General features: G+C 38.9%; 1 protein-coding gene and 2 pseudogenes across 7 annotated transcripts in view; 1 reads left to right on the top strand and 2 right to left on the bottom strand.

Moving 5' to 3' along the window:
* Nucleotides 1-20,611, bottom strand: part of ARFIP1 (ADP ribosylation factor interacting protein 1) — a 129,508-nt gene that overhangs the window by 78,975 nt on the left and 29,922 nt on the right. For all 7 annotated transcript variants that reach the window (XM_045055768.1, XM_045055770.1, XM_019828849.3 and 4 more), the window contains one exon: nt 857-958. In XM_045055768.1, coding sequence (XP_044911703.1) covers nt 857-958 — 102 coding nt within the window. The remainder of the gene's footprint in view (nt 1-856; nt 959-20,611) is intronic.
* LOC109499330 lies at nt 6,130-7,512 on the bottom strand (annotated as a pseudogene).
* Nucleotides 7,993-8,590, top strand: LOC123384905 (annotated as a pseudogene).

The following is a 20,611-nucleotide window of genomic DNA, read 5'->3' on the forward strand; positions in this document are numbered from 1 at the left end:
AAAAAATTAAATTAACAAAACCTATAAAATAATCCATTTCTTTCAACTATTCCTTTTTCAAAAATATGAACATTATATTTTTAAAGTTGTACACGTATCAAATGTCATAAAAGGGGTATTTATTGTAAAAATATCCAGAAATAATAACCATCACTACCATTTCTAGGACTATCCTAGGCATATTATTTATTTTATCTCATTTAGTATCAATATCCCCATGAAAGTAAGATTCTCATTTATAGAGATCATAAAACAAAAACTAGAAGAGATTAAACACCTGCCCAAGGTTACACTGCTAGAAATGACATAGCTAAAATGTGCACCCAAGTTATCTTCAAACCCATGGTGTTTCCATTAAAATGCATTAAATTTCAATTTCAAATGAGAGGCAGATCAAAATTGAAAGCACTGCAACTTTCATTTTCCACCAAGTCAAGTATGCCACTTTAGAAAGTAAATGGCAAAGTCAGGAGAAGCCTACTTAGGAAATATGTACTAAAGACACACAGAAAAGAGATTACTGCCAATTTTTGAAAGGGTAATCTATAGTTAGTATTTTTTCTTATCACAAATATTAAATAGTTTCATAAAGTCATATACCAAAATCATCAGATATACTTTGTTCCAGTCATGTAACAGAACTACTGATGATAACATCAAGGCATGAATGCTTACTGGCTAGGAGCTTAACCTTGACAAATCACGAACATAACCCACCTAGTCACCCCTACGTGGTAACATTAGGTTCCTAACACTTCAGCCAATCTAAGAAAATATTCGTAAATTAAATTCTATTACTTTCATCTGATAGGCTTATTGTGGTCCTCTGTATCAACAGAAAGGAAAATATTCTTACCCTATTAAAGCCATGTTCATGAGAGTCATCAACTTCTCCATTACTAGTCACTGGAATTTCTGCTGCTGAATTTTTGGGAGATTCTTGAGCCATGCTAGACTCCTAAAACAAAACAAAACAAAACAAGAAACAGCTGTAAATAGCACCAAATCATAAGAGGCAAATATTCAAAAGATTGTTAATGTTTATAGCACTTAAAAGCCATCATTATAGCATTAAAAAAAATAATTACAACCTACCTAACACATAATAAATATGATATTAATATAATAAAAATGTATCCGGCTTTTAAAACTGGAGTCAACTTAAACTTATTTAAGAACAAGTTACTTGCAGATCCCAGGGGGCAATAATAAATTGCCTCATAAATAGTATTATGATAAGGCTACCAGTAACAACTGAAAAAAATATCACAGAAAGCCACACTTCATTATTAATTCAACTACAGCAGCTCTACTTTTCCTGTTGTACATAATGGGCTTCTCAGCCAGCTTTTGTTTAAAGAGTTTCCCTGATACAACAAAATGTTTAAATCTGTACACTAGGAGAATTAAAATTTTACATTCTGCCTTTACTGTTCTAACAGTCAAATAATGTTTAAAAATACATTCCTTAATTTTATAAGCACATTTTCTATAAAATATAAATTTCTTTCAGGAACTTAATATAGTTAATCGGTAACAGAAAGTCAATTCTGGTTAATAAAAACTTTTTTTGCTCCAATCCTATGTGATTTAAGAAACATGTGTGGCTACAAGATAAAATGAGAATTTTATACCTGTAAAGGGTCTTAAAAATTATCTAGTTTCCCTCACTTTAAAAACTTCAGAGTAAAAACTAAACCATTGATTCCACTTTTCACAGAGAACAGGTATCCCTCATCCCTCTCTTCTCCTTGCCTCCCTTCCCTTTTAAACCAGTAATGGCTTTAAAAGCATTACATGCACATACACTCACACTTATAACAACAGTGCCCACTAGAATAAAATACATGTTAGGTACACAATTGATACCTAACATTGTATGTTCTAACACTCAGACCTGAATCCTGCTACCCCTGATTCTGCACTGCACAGAATTACCAAAACCAAACCAAATAACTAAAATGTGTGTGCGTGTTTAATTTACAGAACTGAATCTTACTGCCAAGAGCATAAGAGGTTCTTTGATTTTCTCTGAAGGAATTGTTTTTAAGATTAAAATAACTAAGAGAGTGTTGTCATATCTAGCTTGTGCATTACTTTTTTTTTTTTTTTTAATTTTTTTTTTCAACGTTTATTTATTTTTGGGACAGAGAGAGACAGAGCATGAACGGGGGAGGGGCAGAGAGAGAGGGAGACACAGAATCGGAAACAGGCTCCAGGCTCCGAGCCATCAGCCCAGAGCCTGACGCGGGGCTCGAACTCCCGGACCGCGAGATCGTGACCTGGCTGAAGTCGGAGGTTTAACCGACTGCGCCACCCAGGCGCCCCATCGTGCATTACTAATTTTTAAGGGGTTAAGGAAAGGTTCAAGGCCAGAAAACTTTATTTAAGAAAAAAAAAAAAAAACACTTTTATTTTTTTTTTAAGCAGGCTTCACACCCAGCGCAGAGCCCAACACAGAGCTTGAACTTACGACCCCAAGATCAAGACCTGATCTGAGATCAAGAGTCAGACGCCTAACTGACTGAGCTACCCAGGCACACCAAGGCCAGAAAACTTAAAAAAAAAAACTGCACTGAACTTTTATAATTAGGTAAGTTATACTACTAAAAGCAAGTACGAATGCAAATTGGTTTGTGGTCTAGTCTCTACTTCCATGAAATATAAAAAGGCCTAATTAAAATACTGAATGACACCCAACGATACTTTTCATATAGTGTGTATATCATTAAGTATGTGAGACAGAAGAAACTGTCAAATATATAAGGTAGGACTTAAACGAATCTATTGATAACACTATACAGATCAGCAATTCTCAAACTTTTTGGGCTCAAGACACCTTTACATTCTTCTTCTTTTTATTTTAATGTTTATTTTTGAGAGAGAGAGAGAGAGCAAACAGGGGAGGGGCAGAGAGAGAGAGAGAGAGAGAGAGAGAGAGAGAGAGAGAGAAAGGGAGACAGAATCTGACGCAGGCTCCAGGCTCTGAGCTGTCAGCACAGCCTCTGACTTAAGGAGCTTGAACCCTTAATACGTGAGATCATGACCTGAGCCAAAGTCGAATACTCAACTGACTGAACCACCCAGGCACCCCTAGACCCATTTACATTCTTAAAAATCATTAAGTATCCCCAAAAGCTTTTATTTATATGGGTTATATCTATCAATGTTTACTGTATTAGAAAGTAATGCTGTAAATTAAATAATACAGGGGTGCCTGGATGGCTCAGTTGGTTGAGCATCCAAATCCTGATTTCACCTCAGGTCATGATCCTGGCGTTGTGGGACTGAGCCCTGCATTAGGCTCTGTGCTCAGATGGAGCCTGCTTAGAATTCTCTCTCCCTCTCTCTTTCTCTCCCTCTACCCTTCTCCCCAGCTTGCACTCTTTCTCTCTCTCTCTCTAAAAAAAAAAAAAAAAAAGTAATAATTATATACACATGTTAACATAAATTCTTAATATGAAAATAATTATACTTAAAGCAACAAAAACTTAGTGAGAACAGTAGCACTGTTACATGGTTTTGCAAATTTCTGAATTGTTCTGCCTTTATGAGAAGACAGCTGGACTCTTCTATCTATTCCCACATTCAATCTGGTAGAAGTATATGAAGAAAACATGGCTTATGTGGCTACTGTCTTTTCAAATAATTGTGGATATACTTTTTTGATACTATATCAAAACTTGACAAGTGGCCAATTTTTTTAAAAAATTTTTATTATTATGTTTATTTATTTTGAGAGAGAAGGAGAGAGAAAGAGAGACAAAGTGAGAACAGGGGAGGGGCAGAGACAGAGGGAGACACAGAATCCAAAGTAGGCTCCAGGCTCCGAGCTATCAGCACAGAGCCCAATGCGGGGCTCCAATCCACAAGCCGTGAGATTATGACCTGAGCCAAGGTCAGACGCTTAACCAACTGAGCCACCCAGGCGCCCCAGCAAGTGGTCCTGTCTTAAAAGTTAACTACAATGTGGAATATAAAAGCATGACACCATAATGATGAACATCTTTCATAATCTATAGCATTAAAATCCATCGGTCTACCCTGTACTTTGAATGAGTCTTTCACATATGCATGATTTGGTACCATCATGCATTGGTCATTTAGAAAACATTGGTTTGATGACTTACACATATCATCCAAATACTGACACAGTTCCTTATATAATAAAAAGTCTTACTTTTATATCTGATTTTTATCAAAAACAGTCTTTGGATTCAAATTTTCCAAAATTCTAATTTTTGCTGGAAAACTTGAATTTGACCGCTGGCAAAAAATAATGTCCATTATTTTACTTACAGTAACAGGTTTTCCAAAAGTATGTCTCCTAAATAACCAAGTCTGAATATAGCCACAGTTTGCTTCTGCAGTTAGTTCGGCTACCCTTGTCATGCAGCAAGAGTGCTTTATACAGACTTCCCATTTTGTCCCACAGAATGTTAAAAAGGCTTAATAAGATTGAAAACTTTTACCGCTTCACTAAAGACATTCTTAAGTGAAGTTGGTAATTAAAAAAAAATTTTTTTTAATGTTTATTTATTTTTGAGAGACAGAGTGTCAGCAGGGGAGGGGCAGAGAGACACAGAGAGAAACACAGAATCTGAAGATGCTCCAGGCCCTGAGCTGTCAGCACAGAGCCCGACAAGGGGCTCGAACTCACAAGCCGTGAGATCATGACCTGCACCAAAGTCGGACGCTTAACTGACTGAGCCACCTAGATGCCCTGGTAATTTTTTTTAAATGCAAGTACATAATGGTCTAGAATATGACTACTCCTACATCTTGGGACAACCACCTTGATTCCTGCTAAGACACCAGCAGTTTTATTTACCTATTCTTGTGCACCATCAGTGCAAACGACACAACAATGAAAAATGCAAACAATTCAAATGTCTTCTCAGTAACGTTTCAAAGTTTTACCTTGTAGACTCCCTGGAATATTCCTGGGGACCTCTAGGGCCTCCAAGCCACACTTTGAAAAACACTGGTGTAGACAAATTTACCCAACATTTAGTGAAGGCGTTCTTACTAAATTCTAGAGAATATAAAAAACAAATAAGGTAGTCACTGCTCTGGGGAAAAGCACCACTGATTTAGTTTGGGAGCCCAACTAGACTCTTTAATAAATACCTAGAACAGCAAGCGTGTGCCCCTCTTTCTTTAGGACCCTCTAATACCAAACCTACCGGAATAGTTACGGATAACATAAATCCTAGGGTCATTCTAGGCCAAATCTCTATTTCTTGGCAGCTCCAGAAATGTTCTGCTTCCCGTAGATCCTCATTTATGTTACATTCTACTCGTTACACAAACCTTTGTATCACGATAAATCTTATACCTAATAATGTTTATACTATCTGGCACAAAAATGGACTATCTCTACATCCTTGTATCCCTGTTTGTATTCCTAGGGCAAAAGAACAAAGATCTGAGTGAATAAAGTAAGGTGCTTGAGGATGGAGACACTCTTAGCCATATCTGTGTGCTCAGAGATTAGCCCAGGATTTGGCAAGCAAAAGGTTCTCAATAAATGTTTACTGAACGGCAAGGAGTGCCATGAGTTACACCAAAAGTCAGATTTGTAGTTGGGAAGGTGTTAAAATAATCATTATGCATTTGTGCTCCACATCCACTCTCTCCTTTGTCCCACCCAAGGAGTACAGAATAACACATTTGTTACTTCTTGTGGATATCACTGTAGTAAAACAAACCAGGGGGAAACGTGTGGAATAGAAAAAAAAAGTTAGTTATCAATATTTCAAAATTAGTGCACTTTAATTATTTTGAGACAGTTATAATGAAAGACTAAAATGCCAAACTGAAATACTATTTGGTTAGGCCAATGAAAAAAGAATTTTCAAAATAATGCAAAATCCTTACACATTTAAACATTAATCATTTAATTAAACATTAAAACATTTACCAAAAAACTTATTTCCTTGCATTCCTAAATATATTATAAAAACTACTGATTTTTAAATTTATTTTTAATTATTTTATTTTAGAGATAGAGACAAAATCCCAAGCGGGATCCATGCTCTGCACGGAGCCCAACATGGGGCTCAATCCCATGACCCTGGCATCATGACCTGAGCCAAAATCAAGAGAGGCTCAACTGACTGTGCCACCTTAGGTGCCCCCCCCGCAAATACTGATTTTTTAAAAAAGTCTTATTTCAGAGTTCATCTTATCACAGACTTCAAACAAGTGAGGAATCAGTAAAACTAAATCTTACTTAAGGCTTGCAAGTAAAGAAAAAAATAAATCAGAGAAGATTCCAAAAGTTTAAAAAGGGAAAGCAAAACTCTTCCACTTTAGAGGGGATTCCAAGGGAAAGAGTCTCTGAAATAGATGTGAAAGAGAAGTTTGCATTCAGACAAGTACTGGAGAGATCTCCAGTAAAGTACTTCAGTAGAGGCCAGTAAGACTGGATAGAACAGCAATGCTATTGTAGCATTATATGTGTTGGCCAATCCACAGGGAGTGCTGAAGCTGAGATGGCTCTTTACAGTTGTCCAAATTAAGGCAAGGCAGCCAGGCCCTTGTACCCCCACATCTCTACCACTAGGTGCAGGCTATCCTCTAGGGGTATAACCATGGACAAGGCAACTGTCATTGGCAGAGGCAATTCCTGGGAAGACTCAGCTATGAGCCCTCAGCAAGCAATACTCTTGGAATGAGGGCTTTAGTTCCAAAGGGAGTAAATGGGCTACGCACCACAGCATCCACTATATCCTCCTTATTACTATTCTATTTTTTTTTTTTTCAATCGAAAGGTCTCACATATTTATAACTGAACCAACCTATGGTATAGAAGCATAGTAACAGAGAAAAATCATTTCCCTGATAAAACATCTGCTGTTCAGGTAGTAGGGAGGTTTACAGAAGGATGGGACAGAACACATGACCTTCAGGCAGCATAAATATGTGTGCCATCTCACGTGCGATCCCTTACAGACCCAGCTTGGTTCTTCTCCAATGCCACCGTTTGGAGTTGTACCTGATTTTATTACCAGTTTTCATCTGAATCCACAGGCGGATGGGACAATTCTGCTTTTATTTCTTGGCAAGGAATTGCCTGTTCCTGAAAGTCTTGTGAGAAGACCTGGTGAGGAAAGGTCAGCTGCACCATGATGGTGGAGAAAAGGAGAGAGCTCCTTATTACTAAGGTAGTACCTATTCTATTTTTTTTTAAAGTATTTTATTTATTTTTGAGACAGACAGACAGAGAGCGTGAGCAGGGTGGAGGGCAGAGAGAAAGGGGAACAGAGGATCTGAAGTGGGATATGTGCTGACAGCAGACAGCCCAATGCAGAGCTGGAACTCACAAACTGCAAGATCATGACCTAAGCTGAAGTCAGACTTGCTTCACAGATTGAGCCACCCAGGTGCCCAAAAATAGTATCTATTTTAAAAGAACTTGAAATGTCTTGTTTAGGGGATATCTGGCTACTTTATGCATAAATTTACAGAAATTCACTGGTCTCTACTAAGAGAAACTGTTTCTTTCATAGTCCCCAGTTAAGGGGTGCCCAGTAATTGAAACAAAGAAGAGCCCCTGACACAGGCTGGCTGATCCACAGGTCACAAGCTAAGAGAAGGGCCGGTTAGAAAAGTATTGCCCAATAGAGGAAAGAGAAATGTCCTGAGCTAATCAGACTCTTTCTGAAGGGTAAATAAGGGATGCTTAGAGAATTAGTCAATGGGGGTATTGGAAGACAAATGAGTGGAAAAGCAAAGCAAAGAGGAGAATTATGCAGATGACAGGTCACAGCTTAAACATTCCCAAACGCTAGCTCACAAGTGTTAATCAAGCTTGTCAAAGTTTATTGACAATGTTATCTGTGTCCAGTTCTTCCTTTCTGAAGTATGACCTTATGAAAATCTTCTGTTCTCAGATTCTTTTTTTAAAATTGTGGTGGATTCTGTGCAGGAGGGAGCATGAGAGCAGCGTGGTCAAGCCTCCAGTGTCCGAGTCAGCTAGGTGTGAGCATGGCTGAGCAGGAACCCATAGCTCAGTGGCTAGCACAGACTGCGGCTGAAAATGAGGAGGATGAACACGTGGTCAACCATAAGCCCCCCCACCCAGAAGGGGATCCAAGAGATCCAGGAGCTGGACAAGGATGACGAGAGTCTGCGCAAGTACAAGGAGGCCCTGTTGGGCCACGTAGCTGTGTCTGCTGACCCCAAAATCCCCAGTGTTGCTGTGACCCGCCTGATCCTGGTGTGCAGTACAGCCCTGGGTCTTCTGGAGCTGGACCTGATAAGTGATCTGGAGAGCTTCAAGAGGCAGTCCTTTGTGCCGAAGGAGGGGATGGAATACCAGATGTGAACTGGGAGACCGTGTCCGGCATGAAATACATCCAGCACACATACAGGAAAGGCGTCAAGATTGACAACATCGACCACCTGGTACCTGATGGAAAGCTATGGTCCCCAGGCAGAGGAGTATGAGCTTCTAGCCTCCATGGAGGAGGCGCCCAAGGGTATGCTGGCTCATGACAGCTACAACATCAAGTCTCGCTTCACAGACGACGATAAGACTGACCACCTGTCTTGGGAGTGGAACCTTACCATCAAAAAGGAATGAAGTCTCCTTGGTGGTCTCGCCTTGCTGCTTCTGCCTGTGCTGGGGGGTAGAGCAGAGAGGGAGCCTCCAGCCCAGGTCTCCACCTTCCCTTCCATACCTTCAGGTTCCCCTACCTGTCCTAGCCTGATCTGAGGTCCCGGCTTTTCCAAGGGAATCTCATGGGGTGCTCAGATCCTTGTGGGCCTTTGCAGTTGCCCTGAATCCTGTTCTTTCTCTTCTTCCAGGGTGGGAATGGGGTGGGGTGCATAACTGGAGGCTTCCTGGGGGTCAGCCACCTTCCAGCTTTCACCTGTGTCCGGTCAATTAATCCAACACTGTTAGTAACCATCTAACCATGATGCCTTAACATGTAGAACATGTGCTGTGGGGGCCATCACTAACTTCTAACCTCCTATGTCCGCATGAGCACATGATCTCATGCGGGGGATGTGCTGCTGCTGCTCTCCTGCCTGCCAGGGATTAGCCAGCCCCCTCCCTGAGCCAGGGCTGTGGGGACGGCTCCAGGGGCTTGGGGAAAGCCAAACTGCCAAAACTGAAGTAGTCTCCATTCTAACCTAGGAGGCCAGGTGTCCTGACACCCCTGCTTTCTCTGTCCCAGCGGGCAGTGCCGGAGCCCATGGTCCCAGCAGACAGCCCCCTCTGGACAAGGTCAGTGGCCGAGCCTTACTTATCCCACCTGGGCCTGCCAGCCTGGAGTTGTGTGCCTGGCCTGTCAGTGTCTCCATATGTGCCATCCTCTGGGCCCCCTGGCCTGCCATCTCTGCCCCCAGGCTTGGTGCCACCGTCCCTGACATGCCCTCTCTGGATCCAGCCAGGACAACTGTGGGACCAAGTGGACACAGTGGGAGCCCACCCCTGTGCCTCCCCCTCCCCTTACCTCCCCTGTCAAACCTGAGCCTAGAATGCCCAAGAACCTGACCCTGCTCCTTTTCTAACCGGGAAATAAACTCCCCCAAAGGAAAATAAATAAATACACACATACATACATATATAAATAGATACATAGACAGAATTGTGATAAAAACACATACCATAAAATTTGCTATCTTAACCATTTCTAAGTGTATAGTTCAGTACTATTAAATGTATTCACACTGTAGTACAACCAATCTCCAGAACTTCTTCATCTTACAAAACTGAAACTCTACACACATTAAACAACAACTCTCCATTCCCCTCTCCCCCAAGCCCTTGGCAAGTATCATCCTACTTTCTGTTTCTGTGAATGTGACTACTCTGGATACTTCGTTATCAATGAAATCATATAGTATTTGACTTTGTGACTGGCCTATTTCATTTAGCACAATGTCAAGATTCATCTAGATTGTAACATGCACCAGAATTTTTCCTTCTTAAAGATGAATATCCCACTGTATGTATACACCACATTTTATTTATCCATTCATTCAACAATGGACGCTTAGGTTGCTTCTACCTCTTGGCTATTGTGAATAATGAGTCTATAAACACGGGTATGTAGGTATCTCTTCAAGGTTCTGTTTTCAATTCTTTTGGAAATATACCCAGAAGTGGGATTACTAGATCATATGGTAATTCTATGTTTAAATTCTGGAAGAAACAGCATACTGTTTTCCATAATAGTTGTGTCATTTTATATTCCCACCAACGGTACACAAAAGTTCCAATTACTTCATATATTCACCAGCACTATTTACCAGTTTTTTGGTTGTAACTATCCTAATAACTAAGAGGCAACACCTCATTGTGGTTTTGACTTACATTTCTCTGATTAGTGCTATCAAGCACCTTTTCAGATGCTTGTTGGCCATGTGCATATCATGTTTGGAGAAATGTCTATTTAAGTCCTTTGCTCAGTTTTTTAATCGGGGTGTGTTTTTATTTTGAGTTACGGGAGTTCTTTCTATATTCTGGTATTAACCACATCAGATATATGGTTTGCCAATATTTTCTCCCATTCCATAGGCTGCCTTTCCACTCTGTTCATTGTATCCTTTGATGCATAGAAATTTCCAGTTTTGATGTAGTCAATTTGTCTATTTTTACTTTTGTTTCCAGTGCTTCTGGTACCATATTCAGGAAAAATTTGCCAAATCCAATGTCATGAAGGTTTTCTTTTTAAGAGTTATATGGTTTTAGGTCTTACATTTAGATCTTTGATCCATTTTGAGCTACTCTGTGTATAAGTGTCCAACTTCATTCTTTTGCATGTGGATAATCCAGTTTTCCCAGCATCATCTCTTGAAAAGACATTCCTTTTTCCACTGGCATCCTGAATGTTCTTGTCATCTTGGATTCTTTTGAGATTCCTATTTTCCTCACTACTACTACATTCTTACAATACAGCTGGATTATTTGTGGCTGCTGGAGTTAAGTGTCTGCTTCTTGCAAATAAGAGACACTAGGTTCTTTGGCTTCTAATCCAATCTTCATGACTAAGATCTAGCTATCTAAATAGTCATCACTTTTTCAAGCTGTAAGAAAGTTCTTACTCCTCTTCCTCCTAGAAACAGCTGGTGATTCAACAAGTATTTACTATCTTCTAGGCAATGTGCAAGGGATAAAATAAAAATAGAAATAAGGTCTTGGGCTTACAGAAATTTAAAGTGTATTGTATATTTAGGAAATAATTATAATACAATGTGGTGAACACCAGAAGGAAGCACTTAACAATGTGGTGAACACCAAGAGGGAATCAGAAGTGGTATCTAAGCTGGATCTTGTGGGGTAACAGAGGGGGACACAGTAAAGAAAAGATTCTAAATAGACGGAATAATAGGAGCATAGTGGAAAAGAAGTTGGTATAGTCTAGAAACTGCAAGTAAAGCAAATTGGTTAGAATGGTGATTACTCATTCATATACTCACGGGTTCAACTAACTTATTGAGCTCTCTAATGTGCCAGGTACAATTTCAAACAGGACACAGGACACAGGACAGAAATGGTGAACAAAACAGACAAGACTCTCCACCCTCATAAACCTTACATTCTAGTTAGGGGAAAAAACAAATAAATATACATGTCATACAGTTGTAAGTGCTAATGGGCATGTATATGTGCACATATATCAGGGAAAACTTCAGAAGTTTTAATATTTTTGTTAAGACCTGAATAAAGTGAGGAAGTAAGCCATACAAATATTTCGGAGTAAAGCATTCCAGACAGAGGGAGTAGTAAATACAAAGACGAGACAGTGAGAAGCAGCTCAGCTTTTCAAGCAAAGACAAGAAGGCCGTGTGGCTTGAGGGAGGGCAAGGGAAGAAGAGCAGGAAATGTCAAGAGGCAGCCAGTGGCAAGAACATGTGTGGCTTTAGAGACCATCGTAAGAACTTTGGATTTTATTTTCAGTGAAATAAGAAGCCACTTTAGGGTTCTGAACGTAAGAATGAAATGATCTGACTTGTGTTTTAAAAGGATCACGCTTTTCCTGCTGTGTTGAATTAAACCAAAAGTGAGCAAAGGCAGAAGCAAAGAGAACAATCAGGAGGCTAACAGAATAATCTAAGCAAGAGACAATGGTGACCTACAAAGTCAATGCAGCTTTATTAATACCTGACTAAAACAGATATGAAGAAAGCCTTCTCTTCATTACCAGGGCTAAGAGGGACATCTCATAATGATAAAAGGATCAGTTCATCAGGGATATATAACAATCAGAAATGTGTATGTTGGTCCCAATAACAGAGCTTCAAAATAAATGAAACAAACACTGACAGAATTAAAGGGAGAAACACACAAGTCCATAATCACAATTAGAGATTTTACCACTACTTTCATAGCAATTAAAAGAACCAGACAAAGAAAATTTGCATAGACACAGAAGATCTGAACACTATCAGCCACCTTGTCTACTATTTATAGTAGACTCAGTAATGGCAGAATATACATTATTTTCACATGAACATGACATGTTTAGCAAAACAGATCATATTTAGGGGCATAAACAAGCCTCAATAAATTAAATTTTAAAATACTAAAACCATACAGAGTATGTACTCTGAACACAGGGGAATTAATTTACAATCAATCATAATAAGATATCCATGAACTGCCCCCTCGCCAAAATTCGGAAATTAAATAACACATCTAAGTAATTAATGGGACAAAGAAAAAATTATGAAAGAAAATATGTTGAACTGAAATGATAAGAAAAACAACAATGTTCGTGTGATGCTCCTAAATCAATGCTTAGAGAGCAATTATAGCTTTACATGCTTACATTTGAATAGAAGATCTTAAACCAATGATCTAAGGTTGTACCTTAAGAAAATAAAAAAAAGGAGCGAATTAAATTCAAAGCAAGCAATAGGAAGGAAATAATAATAAACATCAAAAAATCAAGGAGGGGCGCCTGGGTGGCTCAGTTGGTTGAGCATAGGACTTCGGCTCAGGTCGTGATCTCACAATTTGTGGGTTCAAGCCCCACTCTGGGCTTTGCACGGTCAGCACGGAGCCTGCTTCAGATCTTCTGTCTCCCTCTTTCTCTGTGCCCCTCCCCCACTCATGCTCACTTTCTCTCTCAAAAATAAACATTAAAAATTTTTTTAAGAAAATCAAGGAAATAGTACAAAAACTGTCCTGTACATTTAAAAAGCTTAAGCTCATAAGAAACAAAAATAGATGAATGTTGTACATAAGAAGAGTCTTAAATGACAGCTAAGTATGATGTACAATATGGATTGGTTCACAAACAAGGGAAAAAAACAGCCGTAGAGCATGTTATCAGAACAACTGTGGATTAAACAATAGCACAGTATCTATTTTTTAATTACATTTTCTAATTTTGATAAATATACTGAGGTTATATAAGAGAAAGTTGTTCTTAGGAAGAAAGGCACATGACGTCTGCAAATCACTCTCAAATGGTTCAAAAAAGAAGTTGTATATACGAAGAGAAAAAATGTTAAATGGGACAAAACAATAGTTAGTGAATCTGGGTAAAGAGTTTAAGTTTTCAGTATGAAATCTTATCAAAATTAGAATTTTTTTAGTGTTTACTTATTTAGTTTGAGAGACAGATTGATAGTGCATGTGTGCACGTGAGTTGGAGAGGGGCAGAAAGAAGAGACAATCTACACTGATAGTGTGAAGTCTGACAGGGGGCTCGATCTTACAAGAGCCATGGGATCACAAGATGACGAGATCATGACCTGAGTCAAAATTAAGAATCAGACACTTAAAAGACTGAGCCACCCAGGCACACCAAAATTAGAAGTTTTTAAAATAATAATAATAATGAGGCTAGAAAAGTATGCAGCAGCCTATCATGATGGGCTTCATAATGCCAGACAGCTTGGACTTCATCTTGAAAGGGATAAGGAAAAAGTAGCAGGAGAGCCTGATCAATAACTGTTGATCTAGTGGGAGGTTAGACTGAAAGGAAAGTAGGAAAGACTGCACACAGAAAACTATTTAAGACACTATTTCACAGTTCTACTAAGAAATAATAATGATCTAAATTAAGGTTATGGGAATGGAAAAAAGTAGATTCAAGAGTTATTTAAAAGTCAGAAGAGACTTACAGAGTGATGAGATTGCTGAAAATAAGACAGGAAGAAACATCTAGGATGACCTATGCCTCCTCCTGACCCATACCCAATTTGTGGCTTGGACAGTTAGAAAGACCACCATGTCACTCAACAAAGTGGGAAAATGGAGGTTTATTTGCCTTTGGGAAGGTCAGAAAATGAGTTCTGTTGTAGATGTTCTGAATTCAAGATGTTTGTGGGGTATCCAAGTCCACTAGTACATTAGAAATTTCAAAATCAGGTCTAGAGTCTCAGAATGAAGACATAAATCTGGGAGTTATCAATCCAGGGATGTAGATGTAGATGGCATGAACTGATAAGAGTGACAAGAGAAACTGAGAGGAGCATCCAATGGAACATTAAAAGGCAAAGAACACTGCAAAAGAGATGGGGGAGGAGGGACAAATAGTTAATGATACAGACACAGCAGATAAAATTATAGCAGTTAAACCATGTGTTGTTTTAGTTTATAACAAATGTTCTGAAAATGAAAAGTATGATAAACTAATACTACTTTACGCCATAAATGAGGTTAATAGGAATAGTCATTTGCCAAAAAAAATATAAATATCCCAGCTATTATCTATTCACTTACCCACAAAGAATGACCTACTTTTAGAAACATCATTTACAAAACATTAATTATAGAAGTGAAAATTAATAGCCAATACATAAATTGGCAGGGGCTCAACACCAAAAACTCCATGCCATCTTCCAGGACAAAATCCGTTCGCGGTACTTCACTCATGCTTTAAACTGAAACTGAATTTAAATTTAAACTTAAATTTAAATGAAACTTGAATTTGAATTTAAATTGAACACTCAAAATAATTATACAAAAGGCTTTGAGGATTACGTCCTTTAGAAATAAAGTTAGAACCTCTTCTAAGATCCATGTCATTTAAGGTTTGCGAAGGTCTTGAGTGTTTGTATCCACCACTCCCCAAATTCACATGTTAAAATCCTATTACCCAATGTGACATTAGGAGGTGAGTCCTTTAGAAGGTCTTTTGAAAGGATGGATGGAATTAGTGTTCTTAGAGGCCCAAGAGAGCTCCCTAGAAGAGGGCTTTCACCAGAACCCAACTTTGCTGGCACCTGATCTTGAACTTCCAATCTCCAGAATTGTGAAAAATAAATTTCCGTTGTTTAAAAGCCACCTAGTCTATTCTGTTATAGCAGCCAGAATGGACTAAGACAAGGTCTTCCACAATAGGGTCCAATCAACTTTTCAGGCTTTATTTCTCTTAACTTTTACCCTTCTAAAGAGCCTCTACCAATAAATCTACCTGCCATTTCTGTAATGAAATCTGCAAACATTTGCTCAAATGGTTTCCAATGTTTAAAATGTTCTTTCATCTTCAAATCTAGTAAAATCCTGCCCATAATTTAAGGCTCAGCTCAAATGTTACCTCTTTAAATACATATTCCAAAGCATCAGAAAAACAGCATGATATAATGAGAAGGGTAAGGACTTTGAAATGAGAGACTTAAGTTAAAATACCATATCTACAATATAGTTGTTTTGTGATCTTTGTTAATCTTATATTTCTCATATATAAAATTAAGAAAATATATACATCTTAAATAATACTTAAGGGAAGATATATTCAAACAACTGATAAAGAGTACCTACCCCACAGCAGGCATTAACTGAATAAAAGAAAGATGCTTCCAATACTGTGCCTTGTGAATGTTTAACAACCAGTTCTCCAAATTAAAAATAATTTTTTAAAAGCCCTAATTTGTGATGTTTGTCCATTTCCATGATGCTACCTTAAAAATAAAAGATCCAGTTACTCTACCAGCAAAATGAATTTATTCAGGAATAGTAGAGAACTGCAATTCAGGACATGTAAGCTACAAGCAAAACCATAGCTAAAATATGGGCAAGTCCAGAGAACAAAGAAGAGGAACATTCTTTTATTGAAAAAAGTGGGGGGGGGGAGTTAGGAGGGGCTGTTATAAACAAAAAGTCTACTGAAATAAACTGGGGGTCTTAGTGGCTTTTCATTGGCTGAGTTGTGACAGTCTCTCATTGGCTGGGCTGTTGCTGGGCAGCAAGAAAAATCTTGTTGGGTAGTGAAATCTTGGGGTAGTGAAGCATAGGTTGTTCTTATCAGGAAGGTACTCTCTCCCTGTTGGGGTCTACAATTGATGATGAGTGGTAGGGCATGAGAGCTCCACCTTCTGGCCTCTACCTCCATTTTATTGAGGCTTCTCTGCATTAATTTTCAGGGTGTCAATGCTCTCACTACGGCCAATTTCAAGCTTCCAACATGACCTCACTGATTCCAGAGATGGGATGAGATGTGCAGTAACACATCATTATATAGTATTTCTACCAGAGAAATACCACAGACACAAATAACCTCAAGAGTACAGATAATAGTAAAATATTTAGGAACTGACAAGTTTTAAGTATTTACTGTTTTTAATATGTATATTTTAAGTTTATAAATCTTAATTTTTATATAACATCTGTATTTAACAGCTGGCTTATAAAATTCTTGGAAATTTAACGAACAGCTCTTACAGGTCAGTACAAACCTGCTCCAGCCAGCACCAAATTATTTCCAAGTCAGAAAATAAGTATGGACACACACATTATATAGTTCAATCTTTAGAAACAATGCTGATATGTGGAATTTGAGGAACTTAACAGAAGACCATGGGGGAAGGGAAGGGGAAAAAATAGTTTCAAACAAAGGAGGCAAACCATAAGAGACCCTTAAATACACAGAACAAACTGAGGGTTGACAGGGGCAGGGGAGTGGGGGGGGGGGGAAGGGGAGAAGGGGAGAGGGGGAAACTGGAAGGTGGGCATTGAGGAGTGCACCTGTTGGGATGAGCACTGGGTGTTTTATGTAAGCGATGAATCACGGGAATCTATTCAGGAAGCAAGAGCACACTGTATATACTATATGTTAGCTAACTTGACAATAAATTATTAAAAAAGAAAGAAAGAAAGAAAGAAAGAATGCAGAGATATAAATTTTAAAAAAAATTTTAAATCCAATATATGGATATCACACCCCCAATTATGATTCTATTTCTTTGGAGAAGATCAAAAATCATCCTCATGCAGAAGAACTACATATCTACAGGAGGTTAGGTTTATTACTATATTCATGAACAAAAAGTGAACACATTTTATTCCCTTTTTATTTGATAAAGCAACAACAAAGTCATGCTCCTTTTCTTTCCTTCCTTGGTAATTCCAAATACATTCTAAATTCATACTCCTATTTAAGGAGACGATCAAAGCTGAGCATTTAATACTACATGTGATTGTGATAGTGCTGTACATACTAACAGTAAAAGTGTATCTATTATTTTTTTAAGTCTATTTATTTATTTTGAGAGAGAGAGAGAGAGACAGTAAGTGTTCTAGTGGAGGAGGAACAAAGAAAGAGAGAGAGAAAGAATACCAAGCAGGCTCCACACTGTCAGTCCAGAGCCAGATGTAGGGCTTGATCTCACAAACCTTGAGATCATGACCTGAACCGAAATTGAGTCAGATGCTTAACTAACTGAGCCACCCAGGCACCCCAAAGTGCATTTATTTTATAGTAAGTGATTGTCTTGATCCACTATGTGCTAGAATGCACCTGAAAAGCAGAATTCACCTTGTAACATGAAGAGAAATGCAAAACCAAAACAAGAAGGCTAGAACTGACCTGGAGAGTTAATATATTCTACGACCAAAAAAGTGCAAGCTCAGTACTAGTTTCTTAAACCCCTTCAGTGGGTCAACTTGGAGATAAATTAACATAGAAGTACCTAATAAAGGTTTTATTGTTGGTGTTTCATTTCTAAAGAGTATACAGCAAAGCCCTGAGAAGCATGGTATGTTTCATTCATATTATGCCAATGATTCTCAACCTTCTCTGCATCTTAGAACTAACTAGGGAGATTTTTTAAAAAAATACCCCACAGACAAGAAAGGCTTGGGAAATTGGTGAAATAAGAGTACTCTAGGATCATTCTGTCCCACATTTACAACTAGATATCACTCACATCCTAGTAAATAAACTGGAGACTGATCTGAAGACTGGCAGAACAAACTCCACAACTACATGTAGAAAAGCCACATTGGAGAGGTTAAGAAAGGCAGAAACGGGTCTGGAGCTGCCCACGGGAGGGAGGGAGCTGCTGCTACAGAGAGGGGAAAAACGCCAGGGAGCCCGTAAGGGGCAAATGAATTCCTGTAACATCTTGCCTTAAAAACCAGAGGGGCTTAATTCTGTGAGTTTGGACAGCCAGCAGGACTTGGAAGGCTAGAGCTTTAAAAGTCAGCTGGGCCAGCTGGAAGGGAGTGTGTTGGGGGGACTTCTCTAGGAACAAAAGAGCTAGCAGGTGCCATTTTCCTCCTCTGCCACCAGCATAAACAGAGCCACCTCCAGGAAGGGATGCTGCATGGATACTTGCTACCTAACCTGCTAGCAGTATGTCTCCACAAGTTCTCCAGAGACTCGTCCATTCCAAGCCTGATGGCCTTGATCCTGCACTAAGCACAATTTTTGCTAATGCTGTGGCCCTGCCCCCTGAGCCCTTCTGTGGCCAGGTCCCCCAGAGCCAGCCTGCCTAGGTCTTACTAACATCACAGACAGCAAGCACAGCCCTCAACAGGCAGAGAGTCAGCGCAAATATCTGAACTGAAAGGAAAAGTGACTCAGAGACACTTAAATGCCAGGTTCTGGTGAACAGGGGACACTGCACTCCAGGGCACCTCAGAACCTCTTCATAAAGCCCCTACTCTCAAGAGCAGAAGAGGTAGCTGATTTTCTAACACAGAGAAACAGACATAGAGAGGTAAACAAAGTGAGGAGAAAGAGAAATACGTCCCAAATGAAAGAACAGAACAAAATTACAGCAGGAGATCTAAGCGAAACAGAAATGAGTAATATACCTGATACAGAATTTAAAGTCATGATCATAAAGATACTCACTGGACTTTAGAAAAGGGTAGAGGACATCAGAGACCCTTGACAAAGAAATAAAAACTAACACATCAGAGATGAAGAACTCAATAAGTGAAATTAAAAATATACTAGATGGAATAAGCAGGCTACAAGACACAGAGAAATATTATCAGTGACCTGGATAACAGAGTAATGGAAAGCAATCAAGGTGAACAGGTGAGAGACAAACAACACTGAATAATGACAACAGACTTAGACAACTCAGTGACTCCATCAAGCGTACTAATATTTGCATTATACAGATCCCAGAAGGGAAGGGAGAGAAAGGGAGGCAGAAAATGTATTTGAAGAAGTGACAGCTGAAAACTTCCTGAATATGGGGAGGGAAACAGATATCCATATTCAGGAGGCACAGAGCTCGCCTGACAAATTCAACCAAAGGAGGTCCACACCAAGTGGATATAGTAATTAAAATAGCAAAAAATAGTGATAAAAATTTTTTAAGGTTGCAAAAGAAAAGAAGATAGCTACGTATGTACAAAAAAAACCCCATAAGGCTATCAACTAATTTTTCAGCAGAAACTTTTCAGGCTAAGAGGAAATGGCATGATGTATTCAAAGTGCTCAAAGGGAAAAATCTGCAGCCAAGAATCCTTTATCCAGCAAGGCTATCATTCAGAATAGAAGGAGAAATAAAGAGTTTCCCAGACAGACAAAAGTTAAAAGAATTCATGACCACTAAACCAGCCCTATAGGAAACGTTATGGAGAACTCTGAGCGAAAAACAAAACCCATAACTAAGAAAGAGTAAGAAAAACAGAAAGCACAAAAGAAAAAGGAAATTAAGCATATCTGTAAAAAATCAGTCAAGAGAAGCACAAGATAAAACAATGTAAAATATGATACGAAATATCTGAAACATGGAGGGTAGATGAGCAAAGAATGAGTTCGAAATTAAGAGACCATCAAGGGTGCCTGGGTGGCTCAGTCGGTTAAGTGTCTGACCTCAGCTCAGGTCATGATCTTGTGGTTTGTGGGTTTGAGCCCCACGGCGGGCTCTGTGCTGACAGCTCAGAGCCTGGAGCCTGCTTCAGATTCTGTGTCTCCCTCTTCCTCTCTGCCCCTCCCCCGCTCACGTTCTCTCTCTGTCTCTCAAAAATAAACAAACATTTTTTAAAAAATTAAAAAAAAAATAGATTAAGACCTAAATGTGAGACCTGAAACCATAAAAATCCTAGAAGAGAGCATGATGTCTCTGACATAGGCTGTAGCAACACTGTTCTAGATATGTCTCTGGAGGCAAGGGAAATAAAAGTAAGAATAAACTACTGGGACTACATCAAAATAAAAAGCTTCTGCACAGTGAAGAAAATAATCAATGAAACTAAAAGGCAACCTACAGAATGGGAGAAGATATGTGCAAATGACATATCCGATAAAGGATTAGTATCCAAAATACATAAAAACTTACACAAATCAACACCCCAAAAACCAAATAATCCAATTAAAAAATGGGCAGAAGACATGAACAGAGACTTCTCCAAAGATGTCCAGACAGCCACCAGACAGATGAACTGATGCTCAAAATC

The sequence above is a fragment of the Felis catus genome, chromosome B1, assembly GCF_018350175.1.
Source record: "Felis catus isolate Fca126 chromosome B1, F.catus_Fca126_mat1.0, whole genome shotgun sequence".
Classification (NCBI taxonomy): Eukaryota; Metazoa; Chordata; class Mammalia; order Carnivora; family Felidae; genus Felis; species Felis catus.